General features: G+C 49.2%; 3 protein-coding genes across 10 annotated transcripts; 1 reads left to right on the top strand and 2 right to left on the bottom strand.

Moving 5' to 3' along the window:
- Positions 1–3: 3 nt before the first annotated feature.
- Positions 4–3,192, bottom strand: LOC120657489 (ATPase 8, plasma membrane-type-like). Its single transcript, XM_039935812.1, has one exon. The coding sequence runs from the start codon at positions 2,944–2,946 to the stop codon at positions 76–78; it is 2,871 nt and encodes a 956-aa protein (XP_039791746.1). The 5' UTR covers positions 2,947–3,192; the 3' UTR covers positions 4–75.
- A 5,027-nt stretch (positions 3,193–8,219) lies between these two features.
- On the top strand, positions 8,220–13,197 carry LOC120657488. 8 transcript variants are annotated; one of them, XR_005668198.1, is made up of 6 exons: positions 8,220–10,239; positions 10,369–10,509; positions 10,804–11,817; positions 11,965–12,094; positions 12,490–12,664; positions 12,778–12,914. XR_005668198.1 is itself a non-coding variant. In XM_039935807.1 (6 exons), the coding sequence occupies exons 1-6, from the start codon at positions 9,048–9,050 to the stop codon at positions 13,173–13,175; spliced, it is 3,096 nt and encodes a 1,031-aa protein (XP_039791741.1). In that variant the 5' UTR covers positions 8,220–9,047; the 3' UTR covers positions 13,176–13,197. The 8 variants fall into 8 exon arrangements, 5 of the variants coding, with proteins under 5 accessions (XP_039791741.1, XP_039791742.1, XP_039791743.1 ...); XR_005668199.1 differs by having other exon boundaries at positions 12,490–12,570; positions 12,778–12,906; XR_005668197.1 differs by having other exon boundaries at positions 12,490–12,570; positions 12,692–12,833.
- Positions 13,198–15,402: 2,205 nt separating this feature from the next.
- On the bottom strand, positions 15,403–16,119 carry LOC120657487 (60S ribosomal protein L39-3). Its single transcript, XM_039935805.1, has 3 exons — positions 15,994–16,119; positions 15,785–15,888; positions 15,403–15,698 (listed from the first exon to the last, which is right to left on the bottom strand). Exons 1-3 carry the CDS (start codon positions 15,994–15,996, stop codon positions 15,650–15,652), a joined length of 156 nt encoding a protein of 51 aa, XP_039791739.1. The 5' UTR covers positions 15,997–16,119; the 3' UTR covers positions 15,403–15,649.
- Positions 16,120–18,136: the final 2,017 nt, after the last annotated feature.

Below are 18,136 nucleotides of genomic sequence, written 5' to 3'. Positions count from 1 at the left end.
TGATGAAAACGAGACCCTGATGGATGATGGATTCATTCCCCTGCCCTCTCAGCAAGTCAGCAGTCAGCAATGTCATTACACGGTGTAGCTCTGCTGGATGGTGTCGATGTCGAGCCCCTTGAGCTTGACCACCGACTCGACGTGGCCCTTGAGCGTGTGCAGCTCCCTGAGCCTGGCCACCTCGGCGCGCTTGGCGGCCTGCTCGGCGAGCTCCGACAGCTCGCGGTAGCCGGTGTTGTCGCCGAAGAGGTCGGAGCCGGTGGCGGCCTGGTTGAGGCCGTGCAGCGTCCGCTGCGCGGTGGCCCACTGCGCCTCGCGCTCGCCCCTGCCGTAGTCGTTCCGGTTGACGAAGGCCGTCTTGTTGTTGATGTTGTTCCAGGCCTTGCCGCTCAGCGCGTAGCGGATGGCGAACTTGAGCACGTCCAGCGGCAGGTAGGTGGCGACGCTGAAGGCCCAGATGGCGACGCCCCAGCCCCAGCCGACGCCCTGCATCTTGCAGAAGTCCCAGCTGGCGTACACGGCGATGCAGGTGGCCACCAGCTGCGCCACGAGGAAGGCGACCACCAGCAGCGCGCCGGGGCGCTCCACGAAGGACCAGCTCCGGGACCGGGTCACGAAGATGAGCGCCTGGCTGATGATGCTCACTTGGAGGTACAGCGCCGCCATCAGCTCCTTGTCGTTCTCCTTGATGGACCGCACGCCGAAGGTGGTCGTGAAGAAGTCGGTGTCGTGCGCGAGGTAGAAGAAGAGCGCCGTGGTGAGCGCCATGTAGGTGCCGAGCACGATGCCGGTGGCGAAGATCTCCTTGAGCTTCCACGAGTCGGGGGTCGGCGACGGCTTGACGCGGTCCTTGGAGATGGTCATGATGGTGCCGTCGTTGAGGATGGCGATGATGAGCACCATGAAGGGCGCGAAGTCGAACTCCCAGACCAGGGCCACCAGCAGGAAGCCCAGCACGATGCGGATGGTGATGGACACCGCGTAGATGGTGTAGTTCTTCATGCGCTGGAAGATGGCGCGGCTCGTCAGAACCGCGCTCACGATCACGCTCAGCCCGGGCTCCGTCAGCACGATGTCCGACGCGCTCCGGGCCGCGTCCGTCGCGTCGTCCACCGCGATGCCGATGTCCGCCTTCTTCAGCGCCGGCGCGTCGTTCACGCCGTCCCCGGTCATGCCGCAGATGTGCTTCCGGTCCTGCAGCCGCTTCACGATCTCGTACTTGTGCTCCGGGAACACCCCGGCGAAGCCGTCCGCCTTCTCGATCAGCTCGTCGATGTTGAGCCCGCCCATCTCGCCGGTCTTGTTGTCGCCGAGCAGGGTGGTCGAGGGGTACATGTTGCTGCCCATGCCCAGCCGCCGCGCCGTCTCCTTGCCGATGGCCAGCTGGTCGCCGGTGATCATCTTCACGTTCACGCCGAGGTGGAGCGCGCGCCGGATGGTCTCCGCGCTGTCGTGCCTCGGCGGGTCGAACAGCGGCAGCAGGCCGATGAACTGCCACGGCTCGCCGGCGCTCTCCTTGCTCTTCTCCGGCACCTGCTGGTACGACACGCCCAGGGAGCGGAGGCCGCGGTCGGCGTAGCTGTCGATCAGGCCGTGGATCTTCTTCTCGGCGTCCTTGCTCATCCGGCACAGCTCGATGATCTGCTCGGGGGCGCCCTTGCTGATCCTGTGCCAGTCGCCGTTGCCGTCGATGTAGGTGATGGCCGTGCGCTTCTCCACCGGGTTGAAGGGCAGGAAGTGCACCTCCTTGATGCCGGCGCGGGCCTCCTTGGGGTCGGCGAGCATGCCGACGATGCAGGTGTCGATGGCGTCCTGGTTCTCGACGCGGGAGGCCCTCGCGGCGTAGAGGAGCACCATGTCCTTGTCGACGCCCTTGCCACACACCTCGATGAGGGTCTTGTCGACGGTGAGCTTGTTGAGGGTGAGCGTGCCGGTCTTGTCGCTGCACAGCACGTCCATGCCGGCCATCTCCTCGATGGCGGTCATGCGTTTGGTGATGGCGCCCTGCTGGGAGAGGCGGTGGGAGCCGATGGCCATGGTGACGGAGAGCACGGTGGGCATGGCGATGGGGATGCCGCCGATGAGCAGAACGAGGAGGTTGTCGATGCCGTCGCGGTAGGCGCGGTGCTGGATGGGGTACATGACGATGATCTCGATGACCATGCCGACGGCGATGGAGATGATGCAGAAGTTGCCGATGGCCGTGAGCACCTGCTGGAAATGGCCGACGTTGTTGGTGCTGTCCACCAGGTGGGCCGCCTTGCCGAAGAAGGTGTGCACGCCGGTGGCGATGACGACGGCCTCAATCTCGCCCTGCTTGACGGTGGAGCCGGAGAAGACCCCCTGGCCCGAGTGCTTGTTGACGGGCAGCGACTCGCCGGTGAGCGCGGCCTGGTCGACCTTGAGCGGGTCGCCCTCGAGCAGCCTGGCGTCGGCGGGGATGATGTCCCCGAGCTTAATGCTGATGATGTCGCCGGGCACGAGGATGGAGGCGTCCTCCTCCTTCCACTTGCCGTCCCTGAGGACCTTGGTCTTGGGCGCGAGGCCGGCCATGAGGGCGGCGGCGGCGTTCCCGGCGTTGTTCTCCTCGATGAAGCTGATGGTGGAGTTGATGAAGAGGAGGACGGTGATGCCGACGAAGTCCTGCCAGTCCGGGGGCTTGCCGCCGCCGTTGGCGAGGACGATGGCCATGATGGCGGCGGACTCCATGACCCACGAGAGCGGGTTCCACATGAAGCCCAGGAACTTGAGCAGCTTGCTCTCCGACTTCTCCTCGAGCTTGTTGGGCCCGAAGATCTTGAGCCGGTTGTCGCCCTCCGCGGTGGAGAGCCCCTGCTTGCTGCATTTCAGGTGCTGGAACACCTCCTGGACCGGGACGGTCTCCTGCATGCGTCGAGCCGAGCCGAGCCGTGCCGTGTTGTGCCATGTCAGCCAAAGCAAAGCCATGGGAGAGAGAGGTGGAGGAGGAGGCGTACGAGGTCGACGGTCTCGTTGCGGACGTCCTCGAGGGAGATGGACGCCATCTTCTTGTTTTATTAGTTGATGACGACGGAGGAGCTGCCGGAGGAGCCCGTGATGGTTCGGTGTTGGTGGTGGTGGGGGGCGCGCGCGGACTCGGGAGGCGCGCTCGCTCGCTCTCGCTCTCCCGGCTGGCCGCTCGCTCACTCGCCCTGCCCGCGCGGGTACGGCTAGGCCTTCATTGGAACGGGACGGAGCCGGGCCCTGCCCTTTGCCTCGCTCCGCGCGCTGCTTGAAGACGAAGATGCCCGTGCCCCGCCGGAGCACCTCTTATACCGGGACGGACGCGCTCCTCGCGGGCCGACGCCACGCGACGCGACGCCCGCGACGCGCGCTGCCGAGGCGCGCGCCCGACCGCCTCCTGCTCGCTCGCCGCCGGCCCCCGCCTACCCGCGTGCCTGCCTGCCTGCCACTCGGCTGGCTCGCGTTGCAAAAATAGAAACCGGAATCATTTTTGGGTGCCTGCCGCCAGCGTCCATTTGGATGCATCCACCTGGCCGCGGCAGTCAGCTCCAGGCTGCATAAATTATATGATTGGAAATAGCGAGTTATGAAGTTTAGCGGTAACTTTCTCTAAAAGCTATAGAATAGTTATAGCGAAATTATAGCAGGCTATAGCGAAAGCTAAATCATTTAGCGAAATAATAAAATAATAAATAATCTCATATAAATTATAAGTATCGTTGGTCTAACACCTAAAATTTGAGTCTAACACGTCTCTTAACTACCCAACAGTACCCAATTGACATTTAGTGCTGCCAAGTCTCACAAAAACCTATTTAGCGGACATTTAGCATGGCTAAATCTCATAAAACCTCCTTTAACGGATATAGCGAACAAATGTTGTATAGCATAGCGGTAGATCTCCTAAAAAACTATTAGCAGGCTATAGCGAAACTATAGCGGGCTATTTCCAACCATGCAACTAATAAATCTACTGGCGCAGCTCCAGGCTGCTGCCGTTGCCAATCATCAATCTACTGGCGCAGCTCTCGCTGTGCTTCCAATCATCAATTGCTACTCGTCCGGTTCTTGCCTTCTCACAACAAACTGCTCAGCCTACATCAGGCGTCTCCTCAAACCATCAAACCAAACAAGGACTTACTATTTTTGCTACAGGTACCATATACATTTGCGGTAAACTCGTGCTACAATCAAGAATCACTGCACAAACAACAGCCACCTGCCAGCGCAAATTTCAGGTGCACAACCAGAATCGGAGCGAGGCAAAACGTTCACAGGAACGAAGGTCATGAAACATCGCATCACAAATCCAGGATAAAATTCAACGCGCCATACTAACTAAATTAGCATCCCAAACGAAGCAGCAGGCAAACCAGCATCAAGAGAAGAACAATTGTGCCAATGATATGACATCAGAAATGTTCAGTGCTGGTTCTGGTATTGCAATTTTCAGGTGCACAACCAGAACCGAAGCGAGGCAAAACGTTCACAGGAACGAAGGTCATGAATCACTGCATCACGAATCCTGGATAAAATTCGACGCGCCATACTAACTAAATTAGCATCCCAAATGAAGCAGCAGGCAAACCAGTATCAAGTCAAGAGAAGAACAATTGTGCCAATGATATAACATCAGAAATGTTCAGTGCTGGTTCTGGTATTGCAATTTATGCAGTCTAATCATCATAACTAGCAAGGTGGCTCACGCAAATAGTGCGGGTATCTAGATTTTTCATACTAACATTTTGTGTTTATTTTTAAAATTTTAAATTGAATTAATTTGAATGAATTTGTTTTATTGTTTCGAGTCCAAGTAAATCTCTAGACCATCAAAGTTATAATGCAAGGGTAACGTCACATGTTAATAAAACCACTAAATCATCATAAAATTTAGTGTTACATGTTCTTTTACTTTTCAACTAACTTGGTAATTCCTAAAACCTCTTAACATTTAAAACATATTTATATTTATTTGTTGTACTCTTCGGCATGCTCCATTTTTTGTTAGTCTAAACTTGCAGGATCAGCAGATCTATTTGTAGTTCATATATTTTTAATTAATTTGAAGATCTAATGAACTTAAATATTTTCTCATAGATCCTTTTGATTAATTAATATTGATCAAAGTGTTTTATGAGCATTTGCGTAAAAAATATAGATATTGTAGGATCTTAAACTTTTATCATCACTGAACCACCATCGGTTTGTAAGCAATTTCTTACCTGATGCCCATCTAAAAAACAAGCGAACCTACAAAGCTTCCCCTAATCTTATCCTCTCCCATCCCCTTATATTGTAGCTCATAGAGATCCCATCACTTCCGGCCTCTTCCTGTGGCGTCTTGCTAGTGATGAGTGGGAGGTGGGTGTCTCCTTCTCTTAGTGTATATTATCTATAGTTTGTTATGCTCGGATGGGCGTTTGGCCGCCGCCGCTCCCCTACTGTTGTGGCTATTGCTGGTGTCGTTAGTGTCCTCATCGCTTTCTCTGTTTTTGTGGCTTGCTATGGTGGCTGCAGGGTGAGCTCGAATAAAGGTCCCCCCCTCTTATTCATCTTTTCGCTCTGCCCGACCAAATCTCATCCATCTTCCTCCATTTCCTCGGCCCGCCTGGTTTGGGTCTTCCTCTTCCTCCTCCTTCCTCTTTTTTCTCCTCTTTCTCTTGCTTCCAGGTTTCTACCGATCTGGTTGCTTTAGTTTTTGTTTTGGTTAGAGTCATGGTATATTTGCTTTTGCTGCTGCTGCGGATTTGCTTCTGTTCTTCATAGGAGTGAAATATATGTGGTCTTTGCTTGCTGACTTTTGTTGTGGCTCCGATTTGCTTCTCCTCTCACCGCTATCTTTTGTATTGAAGCAGCTTTGAGCTTTTTTCTCTTCGGGTTCCCGTGGACCTCTATCTTTTGTTGCGTTGCAAAATTTCCCTTGGATTTGAGGATTATGCTTTTCTACCTGTTGGCATCGCTTTCATCTACGTCCTTGGGTCACCAGCATTGGCCTTCATCAACAAAGTCTTTTTCCTCTTCAAGGCTCCGGAGTAGGCTTCTCCATACTAGCTCCAAGCATCATTATATGTGGGTCCCTTTGGACTCCGGTGCCTCTAGTGGCTTTTTTCGCCGAGATTCACTGAGGTGACAACAGTGTTTTGCATCTTGCTCATGGATTCCTCTAGGTTCTTGCTTCTGCGATAAGTGGAGGGGTTTGTGTGTGTCTGGTCATTTGGGCCTGGTTTATAATTGGCTCCTCCTTGGAGGGCCTTTCTGTAAGACTACTACTTATATAATATATGTTATAAGGTTATTTTCAAAAGAAATTTGTATAATATATCTGATGTTCACCGTTTATGCTTCCCATATCACCCAATTATTCTTTGCAATAATTAAGTGTTGTCTAATCTTTAATTTTTTGGATGAAATTTTTATTCAACGTAGATCAATAGCTCATCATAAACATGTTTGGTATGACTTTGAAGAATAGATGCCACCCTTAATCAGCTCCTACATTGTCTGTACTGATCCACAGCTGCATAGCTTCATTGTGACGGTAAACTGCGCCTTGCCGGAAGTTTGCTTGATAATAACTAACACATCATTTTGTCAAAACGACTCGATCTTGTGTCCTTCCCGCTCTCTTGCCGAACCAGCTAATTCCTCCCTTCTCTAGCGTCAGCACCCTCCTCCCTTCTCCTTCTTTTGCTAACCCTGCACAAAATGCAAAACGCAAGCCGCGTCGCTGCCTCTGACTCTATTCCAGCGATTATTCATCATCATGTAACATCCTATTAGTTTCTTGGGCTAAAGATGCTGATGGATTCAACCTCAACCTTATTAGCTTCCCCTATGCTATGGTCAGCTCCTCTCCTAAGAAAACAACCGTTGTTTCTTTCAGACTTGGCAACAATTGATATATTTTATATTCTGCATTGTGTGCCTGACATGTAGCTTTAAATTGGTCACCATCGAGCTCAGGCAGTACGAGGCCAACGTTCTTGTCCTCACGGTTCACCTCCTCAGTCCACCGAAGACATTGTCGATCATCGCCCAAGCAAGCTAGAAGTTAATTGCATTTTTGCAGCGGTCGCCGAGGCGTCAGTCTAAGGCTGTCTGCACTCGTCATACTCTAAATTCATTCTCTAAAAGAAATATCCGTTCTGGTCATCAAAATTCTCTTCTTTATACACAGTTTCTCTGCATCCGTCATACTCTATATTTCATCTTCTATCCCAACTACCCACCCGCTGGCCCCATATGCCAGCCTCACCTTCTCTCTCCCTCCCCATCACCTCCCCCTCTCTCTCTCCCCCGGAATCCCTCTCTCCCTCCCCATCCCCTCCTCTGCTACCTCCCTCCGTGCTGCCCTGCGCCCCTCGCCGGCGGCCGGCGGGTGAGGACGGCGAGGAGGAGCAGGTGGCGGCGGCCGTGGGCTAGTGCGGCGCCCTCCCCTCTCGCCATGCCCCCTCCCTGCATGAGGCCTCGCCGGATGCGTGCGGCGGCCGCCTCCAGAGCGCGCCCGCCGGCCGCGCTCGCCGGCGGCTTCTCCAGGCCGCGGCGCGCCCTCCTTCTCCGCGAGCACCGGCCGCCCCTCTTCCTCGAGCCCCTCCTTCTCCTGGAGCGCTGGCCGCCCTCCTCCCGCGGCTCCTCCTCCGGCCGCGCCCCTACTCTGGCCGCGCCCTTCCTCCGGTCGCGCGCGGCGGGGTGGGCGGACGGCGGCGAGCAGGCGGCCCCTACTCCCTGGCCTTGCTCCATCCGCTCGCGCCGGCCCAGATCCACGGCGAGGCGGAGCGGCGGCCGCGACAGGCTGTCCGCGGCGGGGCGGAGCGGCGGCTCGGGTGGTGGCGAGCGGAGAGGGCCCCGGCGGCGGCTTCCGGCGAGCAGGGGCACAACGGCGGAGGCGAGCGCGACCGGCGGCGGAGGCGAGCAGGGCCCTTTCCTCCTCCCCTGCTTCCTCCCTGCAGCGTCCCGACGCGACTCCCTCCGCGACGCCGGCCATCCCCCTCCCCTCCCTCCTCGGTCCACCCTACGCCGGCGCCCCTCCTCTTCCGCGGCGGTGTCCGCGGTGTCCGCAGCGGCGCGTCCGTGCGTCCGTGGCGTCCGTGGCGGCGTGCGTGTGCGGCGGCGTCCGCGGCTGCGGCGTGCATGTCCGCGGCGACGGCGTGCGCGTCCGCGGCGTCTGGCGTGGTGGCGTGCGCGTCTGCGCCGGATGCGTGCCGCGTGCGGCGTCTGCGGCGGCGGCGTGCGCGTCCGCGGCGGCGGCATGCGTCCAGGGCCATCGTCGCGGTGCCAGCGGCGAGCAAGGGCGGCCAAGCTCCGCGGTGGGGTGGACTGGCGGTTGGGGACGGACGCGGAAAGACGAAGGGGGCCCGCGCGCGCGTGGATAGCGTCTCTTCCGTACTGCGTTCTACATGCCGCCTGCCAAGCGCTGCGGTAAAATGGCGTACCCTACACGAGCTGATCGATATGAGAATGGTCTTCTTCCTTACAGTACCGACTTACGAGCTCAGGTTGATAGAAAGAAAAACTTTTTTGTTGACATGAACAGCCAAGGCTCTGCTTCAATAGGGAAAAACAACACAGATAATGGGCAGGGATCAGAGCCAACACGTTCAATTACAAAATCATCTTACAACCAGACTTTTGGTACTGGTGTTCCAAGAGAACAGAATGAAAGTCATAGTAATGATGATAAAGGGGCGAGGATACACTTCCCAGCAGAATGAATAACATAGAGGGGGCAATCTTGAATGATAGTCCAAAGCACGATATCCCAATTTGCATAAGAAAAGAAATATCTCAGGAAAATAGCTGTAACTCTTCAGGCCAAGGGAAAAAAGAAAGCCTTTTCAAAGTTCTGAAAAGGGGAGAAAGATTTAATAATGGAAGATACTAATGGTGCTGGCTCTATGGAAATGGCCTTAGTGGCGGTCCAGCCAACTGGACCACGTTATACTAGAGCGGCTTACGCAGATGATGAACCATATGAAAGTGAATGAACAAGTTAAGAGGCAGAGGAAGGAGTATGAACCCACACTGAGTATATCGGCGGTGGCTGGGACCCAGCCCCGCCGAAAGCCATGAATCTCTTATGTTGGAACTGTCGAGGTTTAGGGACGGACTCGACAGTTGGTGAGCTTCGTCATTTGGTGAAGCGATATCGTCCCTCCCTCCTGTTTTTATCGGAAACTAAAATGAGGGATACCAAAGTGAGGAAATTTATGTGGTCTCTGGGGTTCCATGGCTGTTTTGCAGTTAGTAGTGAAGGGAAAAGTGGAGGTTTGGCTTTATTTTGGGTTCAGGAATGTATAGTTTCTCTGAAGCATTATTCTCCAAATATTATAGATGTTACTATAGGTTCAGAAGCAAATCAATTATGGAGAGCTTCTTTTGTCTATGGTGAGCCGAGGTCTAAATTGCGCCATAATTTTTGGGATCTTTTGCGCTTTGTTCGTTCCCAGTGGTCTGGACCTTGGCTCTGTGCCGGGGATTTTAATGAAGTCCTGAGCAGCGATGAACATCTGAGCAGAGGGGAAAGAGGGGAGCAGCAAATGAGGTTATTTAGGGATTGCCTTGAAGACGGTGAATTATCTGATTTAGGCTTTTCTGGGCCAAAGTACACCTGGAATAATAGGCAGGTTGGAAGTGACAATGTGAAAGTACGCTTAGACAGAGCAGTGGCAAATGGTCATTTTATCCAACTCTTTGAAGATTATCATGTTGAAAATGTCATCACATCAACTTCAGATCATTATGCCATTCTTGTATCAATTAATCGAGATTCTCAGTATAATGATAGGAGTTCCTTTGATAACAATTTCAAATATGAAGCAATGTGGGCAAGAGCACCAGATTATAATGATATTGTTGAAAAGAAATGGAAAGAGGATTTTGAGGGGCCTAGAAATCTCCAATCATTTTGGTCAAACCTAAGCAGAATGGCGACCTCTTTAAAACACTGGAGCTCAAGAACTTTTGGGTCTATCCGGAAGGAAATAAAAAAACTTGAACGACAGTTGGCGATGCTTCGTTCCTCAAGTGCCACACCAGCTTTTTCAGTTGAAGAGAGGAGAATTGAACGAAAGCTATGTGACTTATTTGAATGTGAAGAAATTATGGCTCGCCAACGTTCTAGAGTGGATTGGCTCCAAGCGGGTGACCGAAACACTTCATTTTTTCATGCCAGAGCCTCTGCCAGAAGAAAAACTAATAGAATTTCATATCTATTGAGAGAAGATGGTACAAGGTGTGAAGACAGAGAGGAGCTTAAAGGTATGGTCCGTGATTTCTATACAACTTTATTTTCTGCAGAACGTTGTGACCATATAGATGATATTCTTGAGGCCATCCCGTGCAAAATAGACCAAAGCATCAATGAAATGTTATGTAAACCCTATACAGATGAGGAGATACGTGAAGCTCTGTTCCAGATGGGACCGACCAAGGCGCCTGGTCCTGATGGCTTCCCGGCGTTGTTTTACCAACGCCATTGGGATTTTTTACAGGCTGATATCTGCACAGCTGTTAGGGATTTTCTACAAGGTGATGCTATCCCAGATGGTCTCTGTGACACAACTATTGTTTTAATTCCTAAAATATCAAAACCTGAGAGGTTGAATAATTTTCGTCCAATTAGTCTATGCAATGTGCTTTATAAAATTGCATCAAAGGTCCTTGCTAATAGACTAAAAAATTTCCTTCCGTTTATTATTTCTGAAGAGCAAAGTGCTTTTGTCCCAGGCAGGCTTATTACAGATAATGTTTTAGTTGCTTATGAATGCATGCATACCATTCGTAAACAAAAGGCCAACACCCCTTTCTTTGCTTTGAAAATAGATATGATGAAGGCTTATGACCGGGTCGAATGGAAATATCTTCAGGGAGTTTTAAGTAAGATGGGTTTTGCTGATGGATGGATCCAAACTGTAATGAAATGTGTGACAAAGGTGCGATATGCCATACGAGTTAATGGTGAACTCTCTGAGCATTTTATTCCAACAAGGGGATTGAGGCAAGGAGATCCCATCAGTCCATACCTTTTTCTCTTATGTGCGGAAGGCCTATCTTGCTTAATGAAGAAAAAAGAAGCTGAAGGTAAAATAAACGGTGTAAAAAATGGGAGAACTGGACCAGCAATATCTCACCTCCTTTTTGTAGACGATAGTATTTTTTTCATTAGAGGTGATATGAAGAACCTTCAAGCTCTTAATGAGGTGTTGCACTTGTACAGTGAAGGAACAGGCCAGCGGATTAATTTTCAGAAATCATCACTTTTCTTTGGTGACAAATGTCCGGAACAAGTTAAGGACAGAATTAAATCATATATCAATGTCCGTAATGTAGTTGTGCAAGCAAATTATTTGGACATGCCGTCTTGGGTGGGGAGATCTCCTACAAGCACTTTCAATTTCTTACCTGAACGTATGTGGAGGAAAATAAGAGGCTGGAATGATCGCCCCCTTTCAAGGGCTGGTAAGGAGGTTATGTTTAAATCAGTCATTCAAGCAATTCCAATATATGTTATGAGCTGTTTCCGCCTGCCAGCTGCAATTTGTGATAAGATGAGGACAACAATCTCGAATCATTGGTGGGGCATTGAAGAGGGTAAGAAAAAGATGCACTGGCGTTCATGGGAATGGCTGACCGCCCCTAAAGCCATGGGTGGCATGGGGTTTCGAGATATGCAAATTTTTAATCAAGCTATGTTGGGCAAACAAGCTTGGAGAATTCTAACTGTTCCTAATTCGCTTTGTGCGAGAGTGCTCAAAGGGCGCTACTTTCCTTGTTGTTCTTTTTGGGATGCGTCTCAGCCCCGAAGTTCATCTTTCACATGGCGCAGCATCATGTATGGTAAGGAACTTTTAATGAAGGGTATCATATGGAGAGTTGGAGATGGGAGAACAATTCGAATAACTAGAGACTACTGGGTTAATGATTCCAGCATGCTTAAACCAATTGTCTCCATATCTGATAATTCAAATGTGTATTCTCTTATAGATGGAGCAGCTGGCAGCTGGAATGAAGAGATGGTTCGAGCTTGTTTCAATGAAGATGATGCTGAAAAGATTTTGCAGATACCTCTGTGCCATACTCCTTGTGAGGATTTCCCAGCTTGGCTACACACTAAGTCAGGTATCTACACGGTTAAATCAACTTACTTTTTAGCAAGGCTAGAAAGCTTCCATGTCTTTTTGGGTGAAAATGGTAGAGGTGAAACATCTGATCAAAGTAAAATCTCTAAGTCCTGGAAACGTCTATGGGCAATTCAAGCACCACCTAAAATGAAAATAGTATTATGGAGAATGGCTCATGACTGTCTGCCAACCGGGTCGCAACTTAAAAAAAGACATATCCTTGATTTTGATGCGTGCTGCTTTTGTGGGCGAGAAGAAACCGTGGAACATGTGTTTTTTATGTGTCAATTTGCTTCTGAGATATGGCGCCAAGTACGAAAGTGTTTCAATATAAATTATAAGATGCATGCTTCTGCTAATATTAGACATTGGCTTTTTTATTTTTTAGAGGCCGCAGAGGATCATGAAGCAACAGTTTTTGCAATCACAGTATGGCACATTTGGGAGTCAAGAAATGCAGTTAGAAATGGTGAGAATATGATGCATCCCCAATCCATTGCACAACGAGCAGTAGCTTACATAGAGATGTTTCTGTTACACGTGACACAACCAAAAAATCAAAGGTGTGAGTCTAATTTCTCTGTATCTAGATGGACTCCACCGCCGATTGGTCGGTTGATGCTCAATGTGGATGCTGCTCTTTTTAAAAATCCATCTCGTATTGGCGTGGGTGTAGTAATCCGCGATCACGATGGGGATTTCAAAATGGCCTTTTGCAAGGTGATGGATAGGATTAAAGATCCTGAGATGGCTGAAGCTATGGCAGTCCGATGTGCTGTTATTTTTGCGAAGGAAAAAAATCTTCAACATATTGTTGTTGCATCAGACTGTCATAATATCATCAAGAAGTTACAATCACAAAATCTAGACAGATCTGAAGTTGGTGCTATCATATGTGATATAAAAAACTTAGTAAGAGAGGTTACATTCTCTTTTATGTATATTCGTCGAAGTTGCAATGGGGCAGCTCATGTAATGGCTAGGCTAGCAGATCAATTCTCTGAATCTGTTTGGTGTAATGAAGCTCCGGATGCAATCCGGGCTATCCTTTGTAATGACCTTTATAGTAATTAGTATGAAGCTGCCTTTTCAAAAATGGCGTACCCCTTTGTAGTACCCGGTGCAGCGTTTTTTACGCTACACCGGTACTGCATGGTGGCGTACCGGGTGTGCTACCGGGTGCTTTAGCGCACCCGGTGCAGACAGTCTAACGGCCTCATCCATTGCGGGTTCTAGAGCATAAAAGATTACTCCTAATGCTCAGGTCGTAGCAGTTGCATACAATTTGTGGCATGCTTGATCAGTTGAACGTGGTAGCTTCTTTTAATACAGTAGCAAAAAGATCTAGATCACTTATTAGGTGCTCTAAATCATTTGGGTGGTCTGATAGATGGGCGATGGCCAAGGCTCGTCTTCACCTCTTTGCCCTCTCGTTAGTCCAATGATCTTCCTCCCCTATTGAAACTTGTATCTGTATGTCCCGGCCGCTCGAGTGCATGGAATACATATGAGAGTAGCTCGTGACGGCTTTGGCGGCGCTTTAGCCACCACCATGCTGCTAAGTGCTAACCACTACCACCCCCGGTGCCGGGTCTCTCGCCCCAGGCATCCTGCAAGCCTGGGGACACCTCTGTAGATCAAGGAATGCTTGCCGCTTAGGTGGTAATGGCCATGTCTCTAGTGGTCTCTTCACAATCCAATTCCAATATGGCTCTTAAGTTTTTAGCTGAAAATTGTATACGATTAGAGTCCGATTCTTTTAACGCCCGGCCCTTAGATTTTCTAGGCTAAAAACTAAATCCCTTTACCACCCCTACGCCTAGGCGGCCACTGCACCATCAACTGAACCAAGCCTCGATGTCTAGGCGATTGGAGAATTTTAAGTGTGATGAATAAAACTTTATTCTTATTCTAAATTGATCGCATGATAAAAATGATCGACCTTCTATGGATGCAAATCAGCAGATGCATGAGAGGAGAAATAAAATCTGCCCCGGCCCGGACATGAGTCGCTCGCCTAGGGAGCATGGAGCGGAAGACGACATCGTCCTGGTTGCCACACCCGACGTCGCGCACATTGCCATCAACACAGTGCTTTTAAAAAAAAGTGCTAATTTTCTTGTTTTGGTTGTGGTATGTGTCGTCATTTTTTTTTGAAACTGCAGATGAGAAATTAGTAAAGAATTGCTTATCTTATCAATTGTATATTGTTTTCCTTTTAATTTATACAATTTATTGTCATATTTGATATGGACTCTTTAAATAAATCTAAGCCATTACATCTTCATAAAATCCAACGGTGTAAATCATTCTCTTTTTTAGATTAATGTGGAAATTTATAGATTCTCTCGGCGAACGTGGTTGCTTCTTTTAACACTATTGTATTAAGATAATACATGCTATTCCAACTGTGACGCATAGTTACATGAATGGAAGCAAGCCAATAAATTTCAGTAAGACAAAGAAAAAATCAAGGCTCCGAAAACATAAGAGTAACAACATAAATGTTTCACACCACAACAGACACTTCAGCAAATAAATAGGGGATTAGAATTTCTAAAATCAGACATCATCATTGTTGTAGAATTAATTTCACACCAACATCATCGTCCACGACAACCAGACTATTGACTGGCAATATGGCCACCACAGCACCTAAGGTTAACTAGCTCAATTATATTTGAAATAATTCCATAACTCATTCTACATCCTGCAATTCTGTGTCCTGAGGCCAAAATCCATATATATGCCAGAAGACCATAACAGGACACTGATCATCGATTGAGATCTGTAAACCAGATTTTCTAAAGAAATCCTAACTTAGCAAGTGCAAGCATTCGCTCCAGATAAACATGCACCTGTAACCATCTATACATGGGTAAATACAGTCAAAACCAACAATAACAACATCACTACACCCCAGACATAATAGTCTAAGCAACAATTGTCAGAGCCACCACAATACAAGCCTGCTCAGCAGTAGACCTAATAAAACCTGATAAACCAGAAACGAACCATTTGTCCTTGTTCAATAGCAAATTATCACATCAACAATGAGATACCAATGGTTGGTTTATAAAAGGCTGCTAACAAAATATAGTCATAAAACAAATGCTAGCACAAGCACAATTAAAGAGCATCCACAAAACAACTTAACAGCGAAAGGTTGTGCTAACTGCTCAGGGCTGAAAGCTATTCTTGCACTGTATCAAAAACCAACGATGGCAGAATCATAGCCGGCAGCATACAGTTAGAATGCCACTCCTCCATCCATGCAACAAAAATGAACAGATGAATCAAATTTAGGCCTCAGAAATAACTGCACCACTACATATATCGGGCAACAAGGGCACTTTACTTAGCATGGCAATGCATGGTATCCAGAGTACAACAGAGTACTACCAATTTTCTTAACATCACCAAAGCCTCAATAAAAGCATCCTGGAATCACTTCCTAGCTTGCAGAAACACTGAAACACCCATAAAACATAAGGAAGATAACACCTAAACCCCAGCCTTCCGACGCAGCAGCAGGTCCATCCCCTCGCTCAGAAGCCGAGCTTGGTGCGGCGCCAATGCCTGCGCTTCGCGTTGTACCTGAAATAGCACAGACCAAGGCACAGGATTAGCAAGAGCCGATTTCGAATCAGACGAGCGGGGGTTAGCGATGAAGCGACCGTCACCTGATGGTGTTGTCGGTGCGCATGCGGATCCAGTAGGGGATGGGGCGGTTCTGGCGCATCTTCTTCGCCAGCTTCTTCTTAATCTGGAAGGTCTTGTGCGACGGCTGCGAAGACAAAGACGCAAAAATGAAACCGCATCAGAGAGACATCGAAACCACGGCCGCATAGGTCAAATTTCATGGGAGATAGGGCGAGATCGAGTGCATTACCATCGTTCCGGTGGAGACGAAGAAGCGGCGACGGCAGCGCGAAAACCCTAACTGACGCGAGAGACGCGATAGCGGGGGGGTCCTTGAGCTGCGGCAAAGGGCTGAGTATTGGGCCTATTCGACCTAGGCCCTTTAGTCTCATTGGTCTTGGGCTGTAAAGCTTATACCGGGCTGGATTAGATGGACAATGATCTTGGGCTGATGCCCTGATTTAAAGTGGGTCAGAATTTTATTTTTCGTTTGTTAGTATTTTTTTCGTTTTCTTATGATGGGATCCGAGTCCGTACCGAGAGTGAAGATTCCATTCCAGTCGATTCATCGAGCCAACCTTTTTTTTTTTGTCAATGTGGCAGTTAAATAACAACCGTCATGGTACCAGCTATAGATCCTGCACTGCTAGTACATGCGTTCCAAGTCGTAACCACAATTCCCGGGCCGTCCAGAACCCTCTCACCTGAGCCCTACGGCTAGGTGAAATCAAGCCGATCACGGCCTAAACAACCGGAACGAAACAGAAACGTCGCTCTCAAACACAGCTCAAATGCTCAATGATCTCCAATCTCCCAAAGGAAAACGCGTCTCGGGGGGAAGGAAAGACCGAGATGATGCATGCATCAGCATCAGGCAGAATAAAAAACCTTCATCAGGATTGTATAAGCAGGCTAACCTGATGATGCAGAATCCTGCAGATCGTCGTCGGCATCCTACGAACATCGCGATCGTGGTCATGGACCATGGCCACATGGGGATTTTGGACGCTGTCTTTGAGCTCGGCGATCTCCATCCGTTTGGGACTGGAGGGCTTTGAGATTGATGATCGATGAAGAACCCCGTTCATGAACCGACCGAGATTTTCTGAATACCGACAGGTCACAGGCGCCCCCAGCAGGGCCCAGCAGCAGCTTCTTCTGCCGATCGAGCTGCATTACGCGTGTCCGCAAGAGTTCCCAATGATCGATACGATTAGCGGGGCAGCAGTGCCTTGCTTGGGATGGTCGTCGGCTGCATTAGCCCAGATAACGGGTCGCGATCATGGCCACATGGGCGTTTTACATGCTGTCTGCCATGATCCGTGCCATGGCGCACGCCACTTGCCGCGCGCTCGAATTGCACTTTCATCGCCAAACTGTCACCGGGAAGGGAAAAGATGAGACAAAACGGAGATAATATCCTGCCATTCCCCCAAGATTTGCTACGAATCTAGTAGTTCATGATCCACTGGAGGTGCTGCGCAGTCAAATGGAACTCTGGAAGTATCTTCAGCTAGCTCATCAGTTGCCTGGTTGCCTGAAATACAGCTGCAAGAAAGCACCACCAAAGAAGAAAGCATAAACAGAATGCATGGACACAGAATTCTGACCGAGTTTTTTTATAAATTAAAGTGCTGGGCTAGGTGCGGGTGCCTGTCAAATTCGAGGAACTAATGGCATCCTAAGATCCTGTCCCAATCATTACATGTCATTCAGGTCAAATAAGATCCCACGAAATGCGGATCGCTGGCGAGGTCTGATGACTGCGCTCGGCCAATGCAAAACCGATTGGCAATCACCCATATGATCAGAATTCAGATCATCATGACTTCTGTAGGCTACAAGTAACAAGAACTCCTTCTAGACAACGACAGGCGAGCTATAAACAAAACTATCTTCAAACCCTGCTTAAGCTATTTCTCATTGTCATAGTTACAACTAGCAAGGTGGCCTGCGCAAATAGCGCGGGTGGCTAGTTTTTATTTTTATTCTTCCATTTGCAATTTCTTAAAATTTATGAATATATGCATTTATTTTGTTTTATGGTCGCGGTATATTTTCTCTATTACGTGCCGTTTGCGGGCTCTACAAATTTATTATTATAGCCAGCAAGGTACAATCTCCTTCTTTATGTTCACCATCCTCTATGGTCGTCATCACTCTCTCAAAGTCTCACTCGTATTCACTTTTTCTACTCATAATTTTTTAAACAATGCTATTAAATTATACTTCTCCAGGGCCATGCCAATGGTTTTTTAGTTGCTAACATGCTTCCTAGATCGCACACTAACAATTTATTTGGTTGGACCTCATCTCCTCCTAAAACTTCTTTAGTTTGACATTAATGGTGAAACCATATTTTTTTTCACGGCGGCCCATGCTAATAGCACGGG

This window comes from Panicum virgatum, chromosome 1N (assembly GCF_016808335.1).
Source record: "Panicum virgatum strain AP13 chromosome 1N, P.virgatum_v5, whole genome shotgun sequence".
Classification (NCBI taxonomy): Eukaryota; Viridiplantae; Streptophyta; class Magnoliopsida; order Poales; family Poaceae; genus Panicum; species Panicum virgatum.
Note: the sequence above shows the minus strand (reverse complement) of the source record. Positions and strands in the feature narration are given on the sequence as shown.

Bases quoted from the DNA above. Each gene is read 5' to 3' on its own strand.
- LOC120657487 (XM_039935805.1), bottom strand. The intron at 15,699-15,784 runs GTGACGGTCGCT...GTGCTATTTCAG, and splicing joins CGCACCGACAACACCATCAG to GTACAACGCGAAGCGCAGGC.
- LOC120657488 (XM_039935806.1), top strand. From the start codon at position 9,048: ATGAATCTCTTATGTTGGAACTGTCGAGGTTTAGGGACGGACTCGACA. The intron at 11,818-11,964 runs GTAAGGAACTTT...ATTCTCTTATAG, and splicing joins ATGGCGCAGCATCATGTATG to ATGGAGCAGCTGGCAGCTGG. The intron at 12,100-12,489 runs GTATCTACACGG...TTTATTTTTTAG, and splicing joins TTGGCTACACACTAAGTCAG to AGGCCGCAGAGGATCATGAA.
- LOC120657489 (XM_039935812.1), bottom strand. From the start codon at position 2,946: ATGGCTTTGCTTTGGCTGACATGGCACAACACGGCACGGCTCGGCTCG.